Below are 11,053 nucleotides of genomic sequence, written 5' to 3'. Positions count from 1 at the left end.
AGCCGTTTTTTGGCCCGATTTCGCCAGCATTTGGCGATTTCGCCAGCTTTCAGAAACACTGTCCACAGGCTGGCCTCTGGCACCGCGTGCCACGTCGCCTGCACCGTCACCCCGCAGTACAAGGGTGAGTACCGCTGCCCGCCCTGCTAGCTGCTGCCATGTTGCCCACTGCCTCTACCCACCGCCTCCTGCCCAGGCATGCACGCATGCACCCCTGGCCCCGTCCTCCTCGACAAGCCAGCCCCGCCCCGCCCTCGCTCCTGCAGACGCCTCCATCCCCGTGGCCGAGCTTGTGGCGGCGCACGCGAAGCAGGAGCGCACGGAGAAGATGCAGCAGCCTCTGCTGGCGCTGGGCGCCGCTGCCGCGCTGCTGGCCGCAGCCTCCACCGCCAGGACCGACTCCCATGCCGCTGTTCCTCTGGCGATCTCAGCGGCCATCTCAGCCGGCACCCTGGTGGGTTGGAGCGCCGGCGCCGGCGCCTCACTGGCCTTGTCTGCCATCAGCTGCGGGCCGCGGCATCGCTGTCGTGCGTTTGCAGCAGCACGCGGAGCGTGCATGGGGAGCGAGAGGGGCCCGCGGCGCGGCGCGCGCTCACTCGCCTTGCGCCCGCTCGCCTGCCCGCCCCGCAGGCCTGGACCCTGGTGCTGATGAAGCCCGTGGACAAGGCGATCCTGGAGTCGCCGGTGGCGGTGGTTGCGGGTAGCCCCGGCAAGAAGTGGTCAGCGGGGAGCAGGAGGCGGCAGCCCGCGAGCTGCTGGTCCAGTGGACGGGCCTCAACAAGGTGCGCTCCTGGGCCTCCATCGTCGCCTTTGGCGCCACCGTGTGCGGCGTGCTGCTGGTGAACCGGCCGGCGCACAAGTGAGGCGGCGAGGCACGGGCAGGCGCGGACACCAGGGCTGGCAGGCGGGGGGTGGCGCGAGGTGGGCAGGCGTGGAGACTGGGCCTGGGATGGGCCCGCGTGCTGCCCGTTGGCTGTTGGAACGGCCCTGCATGGTGTCGGCAGTCGCTGCTGCCCGTCAGGGACGTACCTCGTGCATTTCATTGTCGTGATGATGCCTTGACTTTTTTTTTTTAGATTGTCGTTTGTGAACATGGGGCGGGCAGCAGTCGTCCCCAGCTTCCACTGATCCCACCCCATTGGTTGTGCCATTGGCGTGCCGCACTTCCGCTTCACTATCTCCGATTTGCTCCCCATCCGGGTCCACCTTTACACAGGCAGCCCCCAAACCAAGGCACAGCAAGGGAAAGGAATCATGAATCGAAAACTGGGCAATATAAATTGGTTAAGGGATGTACACGACAAAATCTGGGGGCCGAGAAGCAGTAGGAAAGAAAAGTAAGAGAGGAGCTGGTAGCTGGTGTTGAGTTCAGTCGGTCTTGGGCGGTGCCCCGCGGCCCAGGCCCCCCTCTCCAGCCAGCTCCACAAGGGCGGCAAAGCCCAGATCGCTGCCCAGGAACAGCAGCGTGGCGGTGCCCAGCCAGGGCCCCGCCGCGGCGCACAGCAGCGGGTCCAGCGGCAGGCAGAGGGCCATTAGCGACACGCCCAGCGCTGCCAGCAACAGGTGCAGCAGGCGGCGCGGGCGCTGCCGCAGCACGCGCAGCGAGGTGAGCACCGCGGCGGCGGAGGTGGTGCCCAGATACATCGCCTCGGGCACCCAGGGCAGCCGAGCCCACAGGTTGGCCGCGGCGCCGGTCAGCAGCGCCGCCAGGATGGCCCAGCAGCGGCGGGAGGCAGCCGCCGCGCCGGACGGCGAGGCAGGCGGCGGCAGGGCCTGCACCCGCATCGGCAGGCGGGCGGGCAGGCAGGACACGCTTTCCGGTTGGCCTGGGCGATGCGAAAAATGCTGGCTGCGGTGACTGGGAGCGCCGCAGCAGCTGCATTGGGGGGCTCAGGCAGGCACAGCCGACGGGTCGCTCGCCTGGGAGGCGACTAGGCACAGGGAGGAGGTGCCGGTGCAGGCAATGTCGGCAGCTAGCGCTGCGCTCCACAGCGGTGTGCCGCGGCTGGCCAGGGCGTGGCACACGATGGAGCTGTGGGCGGCGCGGCGTGTGGGAGAGGGCGAGCGAGACGATGCGGCGTGGCGTGACGCGCAGCTCTGCCGCTTGCGCCACACGCATGCAAGGCTGCGGTAGCATGGCGCAGCCTACTCCCACTCCCACTCAGCCGGACTCACCTGAGGTTCATCAAGCAAAAGAAGAGCAGGGAGTGGCGCAGGTAAGCATGCGCGGGGGCCCGCAGGCGGCGCAGGCCCCACAGCCCGACCACCGCGCCCGCCAGCTGCACGGGCAGCAGCGACGGGTTGCGAAGCTGAAGCGAGGCGCTGCCAGGGAGCGCCGCCGCCAGCTGCTGCTCCGGGCACTGCCCTGCCAGCCACTCGGGCTGCAGCAGCTGCCAGATGGCGGGGTACTGGTGCTGCAGGCGGTCGTGCGCCGCAGGGAAGAAGTCTCGGAAGAAGGCGGCATCGTCTGGCTGGCTGCGAGCGGGCTGCCCCGGCCGGACCTCGCTTTAGCCGTGTGATGGGCTGTAGCGGGGCCTTGGTGGGCCTGTGAGAAGTGGTCAGGGCAGTGGAGACTGCTGCAGCAGTAACGCCTGCTGGAGCCTCACATACACACCCGCTGATTTTTCTACAAACTGCGTGGTGAAGCAAGAGTGGAGGGCAAGCGATTGATGGTTTGCCCCGCTCCTGTGCTGTGTGCTGTGGCCTCTGGGGCATGTCGCGCATTCTCACTGTTGCATCTCCATCTTGGCTCTTGGTGTCGCAGTGTGGCAAGGCCATAAGACGTAGCCTCGCTAGCAGCACAGACACAAACTTCTGCCCACAAGAGCGAGAATGCCTGGCCTGTTCATCACGGCTGCCTCCTCGATGGAGAGTCAGAGTCCAGGGCTGCTTGCTGCACTGCCTGGGTGAGCGGCTTGCATCCACCGCCGCCACCGCCGCCGCTCCCGACCGCAACCACTGCCGCCGCTCCCGCGCGCCACCACCGCTCTGCATCCTGACAGGCCCTGTCACCCCCAGAAGCTCCGTTTAAACTGCAGGCCCGACCTGGCCCTGGCCGGCGCGTTTGCGGTGGTGTTTGGGGTGCAGCGCCTGGTCCCAACCTTCAAGAAAGGCTGGTACGAGGCGCTGGCCAAGCCCGCCTGGACGCCCCCAAACTGGGTCTTCCCTGCCGGTACGCTGCACCAAGGATGCAGTGCCATGTCGAACAATGCGCTGTCGCAACAGTGCGCCGACCCTCTGAGCGCCCGGTTCCTTCTTCTCCCCTCCCCGCAGTCTGGATCCCGCTCAAGGTCCTGCAGTCGGTGGCGGCGTGGCTGGTGTGGCGCAGCGCGCCCACCACCCAGCAGCTCTACTTGCCACTGGCGCTGTTTGTTGCGCACTTGTTCCTAGGCAGTTGGTGGAACGTGAGCGTTGGCTGTCCCTCCGCCCCCTTGAGATGCGGGGCCAGCACGAACGGCGTTCACAGGCCAGCCTGCATTCTCGGCCTCAACTGCCCTACCCCTGCCCCGTCCACCCCGCTGCAGGTTGTGTTCTTTGGGCGGCACCAGATGCAGCAGAGCGTGAAGTGGATGGCAGCCTTCTGGTGCTCAATCGCCGCCTCCATTGCTGCCTTCTCTCAGGTGCGCTGCCCCTGCTTTCCTTCCTGCCTCTCCTTTCCCCTGCTAAGTTCCCTGCTCTGCTGTTCCTGGGGTTGTCACCTCCAACTCTGCTCTACCACTCCTGATTCTGGAACCGATGGCTGCTGCAGGTGTCGCCCCTCGCCGGCCTCCTGTTTGCTCCCACGCAATTGTGGGTCACCATCGCCGCCAAGCTCAACTGGGACATCGTGAAGCTGAATGCCGCCAAGAAGCCGTGAAGGCCGAGCTGGCCCGTGCCACACGAGGGCCGGTTGCTTGCGCCAGCCGTCGCCACACGCGGGCAGACAGGCGTGCACGGGTCACTGACAGCCAGCGTAGCTAGCGTGGAGCGGCGGCGGAGGCGGCGGCGGCGGCGGCGGCGGTAGCAATAACCCTTGTCAGTTAGCCCGACGGACAGGAGCATTCCTTGCGATCTCGTCAGATCGTGCCAATCCGCGATGCAGCGCTGCAGGGGGTGGTGGCAGGAAGTCCTGGAAATGTGGCAGTGTATGCCCTAAACCGCCCGATTGGTTGCCCCAAGCGGGTTAGTATGTAAGCGGGCTGCAGCAATTGCGAGAGAGGGCATCCGCCAGGGCAACAGCTGTCCACATCGCGATCTGGGCCAGCTGGAGAATTTTTCTTCTGCCCCCCTCGCTCCTTCTTCAAGGCGTCTCGGGCGGGGTTACACACAGTTGTTCGTGTGCCTGCAAGCATATTGGCCAGAGTTGAGCCAACTTCCTGGGCTGGCAGGTTACCAAACACCCCGCCCTACCCTAGTCCGACAGATTGAGCCGTCCTCACTTCGCTTACTGGCGCTCGGCAGCCTTTCAGGTGCGCCTCGTGGCGGGTTACCCAGCGCCGGGAGGAGCAGCAGGCAGAAACCCTGTGTATCGGCGCCACCGCCAGTCGCCGCCGCCGCAAGGCGCTCCCCGCTCGCCGCCGCGTCCCCCTTGCCCTGCGGCTGCCACACAGGCCGGGATGCTGCAGCGCTGCGGCGCCCCTCGTTCAATTCCAATCCTCTTGTCCCCAGACAGCCCATCCACTCAGCCCATCCATTGTCTGGCCGCCTGGCTGCAGGGCCTCCCCTCGACTCGCGGCGCCACCGCTCGTGAGTCGCCATGGTGTCCCCAGACCCGCCCCCGGGCGGGCAGTTCCTGACCGAGGGCGCCCCCGAGGTGGCCGTGGGCTACTCCGAGGTCGACCTGGACGACGGCGGCGGCAAGGGCAAGGCGTTTGACGTGGAGGGCGGCGCCGCGCTGGGCGGCGACTCCCGTACGCGCACCATGCGGCGCCGCATCGACAAGCAGGCCACCATGCTGCCCGCGGAGGAGCTGGAGACGCAGCGCAATGGCACGTGGGTGCAGTGCGTGTTCCACATCATCACCGCCGTCATCGGCTCGGGCGTGCTCTACCTGCCCTTCTTCTTCGCCATCCTGGGCTGGATCGGCGGCATCATCATGCTCCTGGTCTTTGGAGCCATTACCTGGTGCGCCCGGGGCCGCCCGGGGCTGCTGGCTCGGCGCCGCTTGCCTTACCTGCTTGGCCAATTGGTTGTTTTGTGCCCTCCTCCCTGGGGCCACCCACGATCGCAACCCGCTTGCGCCCGGTGTGCCCCACCCACCAACCCACTTCCACCCGGTGTGCCCCACACATGCAGGTACACCTCCCGCCTGCTGGCTGATGCCATGGTGATCGATGGCGTGCGGTACCGTACCTACCAATGTGAGTGACGGCTGCGGGGTCGCCGGCAAGGCCGCCCGCGCGTGCCCCCCGCTCTCCTCGCGCCCTCCCGCCAGAGCGGCACGCCGCTTGCACACCGGCGTGGCGCTGCCCAGCGCTGGCCGCTGTGGTCTGCTTGCCTGCCTCCTGCCAGCCAGCCAGGGCCTGGCATCTCCCTTCTCTTCCTGGCCTGCCTGCCTGCCAGACCCTGGCACCCCCCGTCCCTGCCTGCAGCTGCGGTGGAGGCGGTGTTTGGGAGGCGGGGTGGAATCCTGCTGGCCATCGTGCAGTACCCCAACCTGGTCCTCACTGCCATCGCATGTGAGCCAGCTGCAGCCGCAGCAGGGCGCAGCAGGGCCGTTGTGCGAGGCGCCGGCGGCTACGTGTCCGGCCGCGCCTCAGCCGGGCCGCCGTGGGATGGCAGCGTGGCATGCTGAGCCCTGTGCCGTGGACCCAGCCCTGCCTCGGCAGAACCGCACGGGGCCCCTGGCCCCAGGGAGCCACGGGAATCCCCCTGAGCGCCGCGTCAAACTCACCCGCCCGCTCCCCTTGTTTTCTTGCTTTCTTTCCTCTGCAGACAACATCACCGCCGCCAACAGCATGAAGTATTTTGCCTACACCTACTCCTCGTTTGCAAACAGCTCGCTGTGCACGGAGGTAGACCCTACAACGGGTGCGCCTGCCTGCCTGGCTGTGGCGCCGCACGCAGCCGCGCGCGTTGGGCCCGCAAGCGCGCTCCAGCCCCCGCAGGCCCTGTGGGGCCTCTGCCGCAGCCGTGGGCCTGGCGCGGCCGGCCGGCCAGCGCCCTTGGGCCTAGGCCCCGCCTGCGCTCCGGGCGGGGGCAACACTCTGTTGATCCCTGCGCCCTCGGTGCTGTACTGCAGGCTACTGCATTGACTGCAAGTACTGGGTGTTCACCATCATCTTTGGAGGCTTCCAGCTGTTCATGAGCCAGGTAGGGCTGTTCATGCGCCAACGCTTGGCATGCACTTCCCGCTTTGTGTGCTTCGTTTTTCGTTTGCCTCCGTCTCCTTCCTTTCTCGTTCCTTTCCGACGACCCCGGAAGCGACTCCCTGCTGAGACGGGGGCCCTGCCCTCACCCTGCCACCTGCAGATGCCCAACCTGGACTCCGCCGCCTGGGCCTCCCTCATCGGCATGCTCATGAGCTTCGGCTACTCCTTCCTCTGCCTGGGCATGTCCATTTGGCAGCTGGCCACCTGTGAGCCGCTGCTCCCCCTTCTCTCCCTTCCCTGCGGCTCCCGCCCCCTGCAGCCGGCAGCTCTGGCAAGCGCGGTAGCCCCTTCGTGCCTACCTGCCTGGGACGCTGGTGGCTGGCAGGCATGCCGGGGCCCAGCCTCCTGCCTCCTGCCACCGTGCGTGCGACGCTGTGCGCCTGATGCCGCCCGCCCCTGCCTGCCCCGCCCCTGGTCGCTGTTTCAGATGGCGCGGCCCCCACGCGTGCCACCGGCTACCCCACCAGCCTCATCAGCGATGCCCAGCTGACCTGGGACGTCTTCAACGGTGCGCCAGCCCCTGCACCTCGTCGCCGGCTGTCGGCTCCCCGCCTGCTCTCCTCCTTGCGGCCTGCTCTGCATCGTCTTTGTTGCTGCCGAGCCAAGCAGCCCAGGGCTTCCCTGCCGCCGCAGTCAGTCGGTGCCTGTAACCGCCGTGCCCTGTGGGGACCATCCCCACTTCCCACTTCCCTGCCTCCTGTCTTGCGCTGTGCAGCCTTTGGCGGCATCGTGTTTGCCTTCTCCTTCAGGTCAGTGGGGCCCCTGCCCTGCCCTGCCCTGCCTGCCCTGCCTTGTGCCCCTGCTTCTGCACCGCCAGCCTGCCTATCCGCGCTGGGCCCATGGCCGCGCCTCGCCCTGTCCCCAAAGCGCTGCACCCACCTGCCTGCCTGCCCCCTGCCCTCCTCTTTCCGTCCCTCCCATGCCCGCAGCTTCATCCTGATCGAGATCTCCGACACACTGAAGGACGGCGGCAAGGGCCCCGTGTGGCACATGAAGCGCGGCGTCTGGGTGGGTGCAGCGCTCCCCTCGCCCCATCACACCGCATCGCGCCGCGTCGCGCCGCGCATTCCCCGCCCGACCCCGGCACCTTTCCCTCCCTTGGCATCGGCAGCGCTCCGTTCCTTCCTTGTCTCCGGAAGCTGCCTCTGAAGCATTCCTTTTTGTTTTCTTCGCAGGTGGGCGTCGTCATCATCACCACTTTCTACTTCTTCGTCTCGGTGCTCGGCTACGCCGCCTACGGATGGGAGGCGCTATACAGTGAGCGGCGGCAGCGGGGGGTCAATGCGGTGTGCGGCATGCAGGGGTGGGGACGGCGCGCGGGCGCGCGGCGCGCGCCACACTGCAGCCCGCAAACACCAGCCGGGGTCTCGACCCGATTGACGCACCGGGACAGCTGCCCTGCCCCTCCACGCCACGCCGAAACCCACGCCCCGGATGTGCCCCACACTGCCCGCATGCTGCACCCGCAGAAAACCCGTACGTCATCTCCTTCTTGTCCCTGTCCAACAACGTCTGGCCCAGCAACAACGTGCGCTGTGGCCTGCGCGTGCCTGCATGTGCACGCCTGCATGCGAGCGCATGAGGTGGCGGTGTGGCGGGCGCCCCTCACACGCCTGTGCCGCCCCTGCGGGCTGCTGGGAAGCCGAGGCTGCAGGCGTGGCCCGCAGCTTGCCACCACCACCACCACGCCGGGCTGCATGCACTGCGCTGGCCCGACGCGTGGCTGTGCCTCCTGCCCTCCCCGCCCTCCCCGCGCTATTCAGGCCACCACTAATGTGTCTCGCGCCGCCAACCTGATGGTGCTGATCCACATGGTGCCAGCCTACCAGGTGAGAGATGAGGCCCTGCCCCCCTGGGCATGGCACCGCTGGCCATGGCACCGCCGAGCCGGCCCTGCTGGCCGCCGCCGGGCGACGGCGCAAGCAGGAGCACACGCGCCCAGCCGGGCCCAGCCAGTGCGCGGGCCCAGCCCTGTCGGCCGCCCGGCCGTCGCGGCGTGCTGCGGTGGGCGCGCAAGCTGCAGCAGGCCCCGCGCCCCACGCCCCTCCTCCCGCGCCTCGGGCCCACTCTTGCGCCGCTGCGTGCCGCTAATCTTCTCTGCCCGTCGCCTGGCACCACTGCCTCCCCGCCGTGAGCAGGTCTTCTCCCAGCCGGTCTTTGCCGCCGTGGAGCGCCAGCTGCGCCACAAGAACTCCTCCATCCTGGCCAAGACTGGCCGCGTCGGCTTCCGCATCGCCTTCCGCTCCCTGTGTGAGCGCCACGCGCCGCCGCCGCCGACGCTGCCCGCTGGCCGCGGCACGGCGCGTTTGCCGGGGCGCTGCATGCAGCTTGGCCGCCTGGGCAGCCATGCGTCGCGTGGGCAGCCAGCTTGCAGGGCCGCCTGCCCGGCTTCCTTGCTCTCCTGTGCATGAGCACGTGTATGAGACGAGGCCGGCTCCCTTGGTGCTCCCCCGTCTTTCGTTCTGCAGATGTGGTGGTGGTGTGCTTTGTGGCTATCGCTCTGCCCTTCTTCTCGGACTTTGTGGGGTGAGCTTGCCTGGACCTGTCGCTGCCGCCTGGCCGCCCCTTTGTTTGTTCTTGAACCTGGCATCTCTGCCTCGCCCTGGCTCCCTAGACCCATCTCTTGGCGTAGCCCGGCCAGAGGCGCCCATGGCTGCTGGCTTACACAGCGTCGCCGGTCGCGCCTGCCCCTCGTTGCCCCTCTCAGGCTGATTGGCGCGCTTGGCTTCTGGCCGGCCACCGTGCTGTTCCCGATTGAGATGTACCGCAAGATTCACAAGCCCAGCATGTGAGTGGTCCACCATGCGCCATGGCACCGCCGATACTGCCGCGCCCTGCTCAAGCGCTGCCCCAGCCTGGCGAGCCTCAACCCCCCATCCCCGCTGCTGCCGCTGCAGGAAGATGACCATCTGGCTGGAGACGCTCAACGTGTTCTGTGCCATCATCACGGTGAGCGGGCACCCCGGCCAAGCCAGCTGATTATCATGCCTGTCTGTGCTGTCTGTTCGCATGCGCACCAGAACCACCACCCCCAGGCTTGCGCCTTAGGCCTCCTCCTTATAACCTGCCCTCGTGGCTTCCCCGCCGCCTGATGCCCTCCTCCCGTGCAGATCTGCGCTGTCATGGGCTCGGTTCAGGTGGGCGCCGCTGCCAGCGGCCGTGTCCCTGTGCCGGGCTGGCTGTTGCTGGGCTTGCCCCTGTGCCCTCTCTGTTGCTTCTTCCTCGCCTGCTGCGAGCGCAGCGCCCCCATCCCCAGCCCTTTGTCTCGCCCCCCTTTGCTGCAGCTTATCGTCATGGATGCCGCTGATTACACCACACCCTTTGGCTAGTCCCCCAGGGGCAGGCCAGCCGGAGGGAAGCTCCAGCTTGCCTCCCTGCCCGCATCCCACGGCTCCTTGGGCTGCCAGGCACATGGTTCCAGCGCCTGCCCGGCTCCACATGCCCTTTATTCAACCCATCCTGTCTTCAAACTCAATTGCTCTCGCACAAATGCGGGGCATGAAACTCCCTTCCTCATATGCATAACCAAAACATCGTTCCCATATCTATTGACATGAATGTCTCGCTGCACATGCGTGCCGGCGTTGCAGTGCCTCATTCCGTTCTTCCATTCGCCAACCCAGACCCTGTGCCACTAAGTCAGTCAACTTTCTCTAGTTGGCTGGTGGCCTCTGGGCATTTCCCATCCGCAATGCATCTGCACTCAACAATTCACCGTTGCTGTTGTTTCTGGGGCGCCAACCCTGGCTGTTGGCTCAGTAGACTTATTGATGGCTCCCATCATGCGTATTCCTCTCCACCCACCCACTTGATGCCGGGTGGCGTCCTGTAACTTATGAACCGTGCGGCTCCGGTAGCTGCTGCGCCGCTCCCAGGCCTGCCTGCATCTGGAGGGAGGACAGGCAAGGGAAGCGCAGCAGCGTGGCCTCTAAGTCACGCAGCGAAGCCATATATGTCACGCGCAGCACGGGAGCCGGGCGGAGCAACTGCTGGCCCTGGATGAGAGAGCGGAGAGGGCGGCGGCGGCATTTTGGGCTGCCGCCTTGCTGGCGGCGGGTGGCATGTACGCTTCTTGCGATGCCTGACGGCGTCCATTGCTTCTGTTGCTGCATTCTGCTGCGGCAGGTCCTGCAGGCCTTCCAACGATATCTGCAGTCAACTTGGTTTGCAGGGGCGAGTGTTCGGCGTGGCTGGGCAGTGGATAGCAGGCCACCATGGCCACGGCCATGGCACAGGGGCCTGCAGAAGCGGCCACGCCTGACCCCGACGCCCTGCGGCTCAGCAGCGAGGAGGCCGTGGCGGAGGACGGCGCCCTGCCTCTGAACCTCGACATCACCACCGAGCAGCTGTCGCTGGCGGGCATAGAGAAGGAGATTGAGGCGTTCGCCGACTCCGAGGTGCTGCGGGCCATCCTGGACCAAGGTGCGGTCGGGCGGCAGGCGGCAGGGGCGGTGCGGTCGTGGCAACAGCATGCAGTGCTGCATTCTCTTCACATGGCATGGATCAAGCTGTGCTGGTGTGCTGTGGCATGCGGCCACAATCATCGACCAGCAGGCGGGAGCAGCAGGCAATCCGGCAGCAGCGTCACAGGCCACCGCACGGCGGCACACCGCGACCATGCGTGCACCTGCCCGCTGAGCCTGCATGTTGAATGCCCGCTGGCCCCTGGGCGTGCCCACCACCCACCCCTGCAGGCGTGGACC

The 11,053-nt window shown here is 67.1% G+C and overlaps 3 protein-coding genes across 3 annotated transcripts in view; all 3 read left to right on the top strand.

Moving 5' to 3' along the window:
- Positions 1–3,114: 3,114 nt before the first annotated feature.
- CHLNCDRAFT_24614 (hypothetical protein) lies at positions 3,115–3,856 on the top strand (the record flags this gene model as incomplete). The annotated part of the gene is made up of 4 exons (XM_005846645.1): positions 3,115–3,172; positions 3,274–3,404; positions 3,525–3,620; positions 3,749–3,856. Coding segments are annotated over 4 exons (393 nt in total), but the record flags the coding sequence as incomplete, so codon positions are not given.
- A 461-nt stretch (positions 3,857–4,317) lies between these two features.
- CHLNCDRAFT_58128 (hypothetical protein) lies at positions 4,318–10,196 on the top strand. Its single transcript, XM_005846644.1, has 19 exons — positions 4,318–4,448; positions 4,695–5,103; positions 5,275–5,339; positions 5,571–5,657; positions 5,914–6,009; positions 6,221–6,291; positions 6,451–6,556; positions 6,778–6,858; positions 7,066–7,099; positions 7,280–7,358; positions 7,526–7,607; positions 7,820–7,878; positions 8,114–8,179; positions 8,489–8,600; positions 8,819–8,876; positions 9,058–9,138; positions 9,248–9,299; positions 9,461–9,487; positions 9,635–10,196. Exons 2-19 carry the CDS (start codon positions 4,736–4,738, stop codon positions 9,677–9,679), a joined length of 1,569 nt encoding a protein of 522 aa, XP_005846706.1. The 5' UTR covers positions 4,318–4,448; positions 4,695–4,735; the 3' UTR covers positions 9,680–10,196.
- Positions 10,197–10,468: 272 nt separating this feature from the next.
- CHLNCDRAFT_35889 (hypothetical protein) overlaps positions 10,469–11,053 on the top strand; it is a gene marked incomplete at its 3' end in the record, with an annotated part of 6,862 nt that continues 6,277 nt past the window's right edge. The window contains exon 1 of the mRNA XM_005846643.1: positions 10,469–10,773. The remainder of the gene's footprint in view (positions 10,774–11,053) is intronic.

Source organism: Chlorella variabilis (genome assembly GCF_000147415.1).
Source record: "Chlorella variabilis unplaced genomic scaffold CHLNCscaffold_13, whole genome shotgun sequence".
Taxonomy (NCBI): domain Eukaryota; kingdom Viridiplantae; phylum Chlorophyta; class Trebouxiophyceae; order Chlorellales; family Chlorellaceae; genus Chlorella; species Chlorella variabilis.
The sequence above is the reverse complement of the archived record's forward strand: the minus strand, read 5'-3'. Positions and strand labels throughout refer to the sequence as shown.

Excerpts from the sequence above, each read along its gene's own strand:
- CHLNCDRAFT_58128 (XM_005846644.1), top strand. The coding sequence starts at position 4,736 with ATGGTGTCCCCAGACCCGCCCCCGGGCGGGCAGTTCCTGACCGAGGGC. Across the intron at positions 9,139-9,247 it reads AAGATTCACAAGCCCAGCAT|GAAGATGACCATCTGGCTGG; the intron begins GTGAGTGGTCCA and ends CTGCCGCTGCAG. Across the intron at positions 9,488-9,634 it reads CTGTCATGGGCTCGGTTCAG|CTTATCGTCATGGATGCCGC; the intron begins GTGGGCGCCGCT and ends CCTTTGCTGCAG.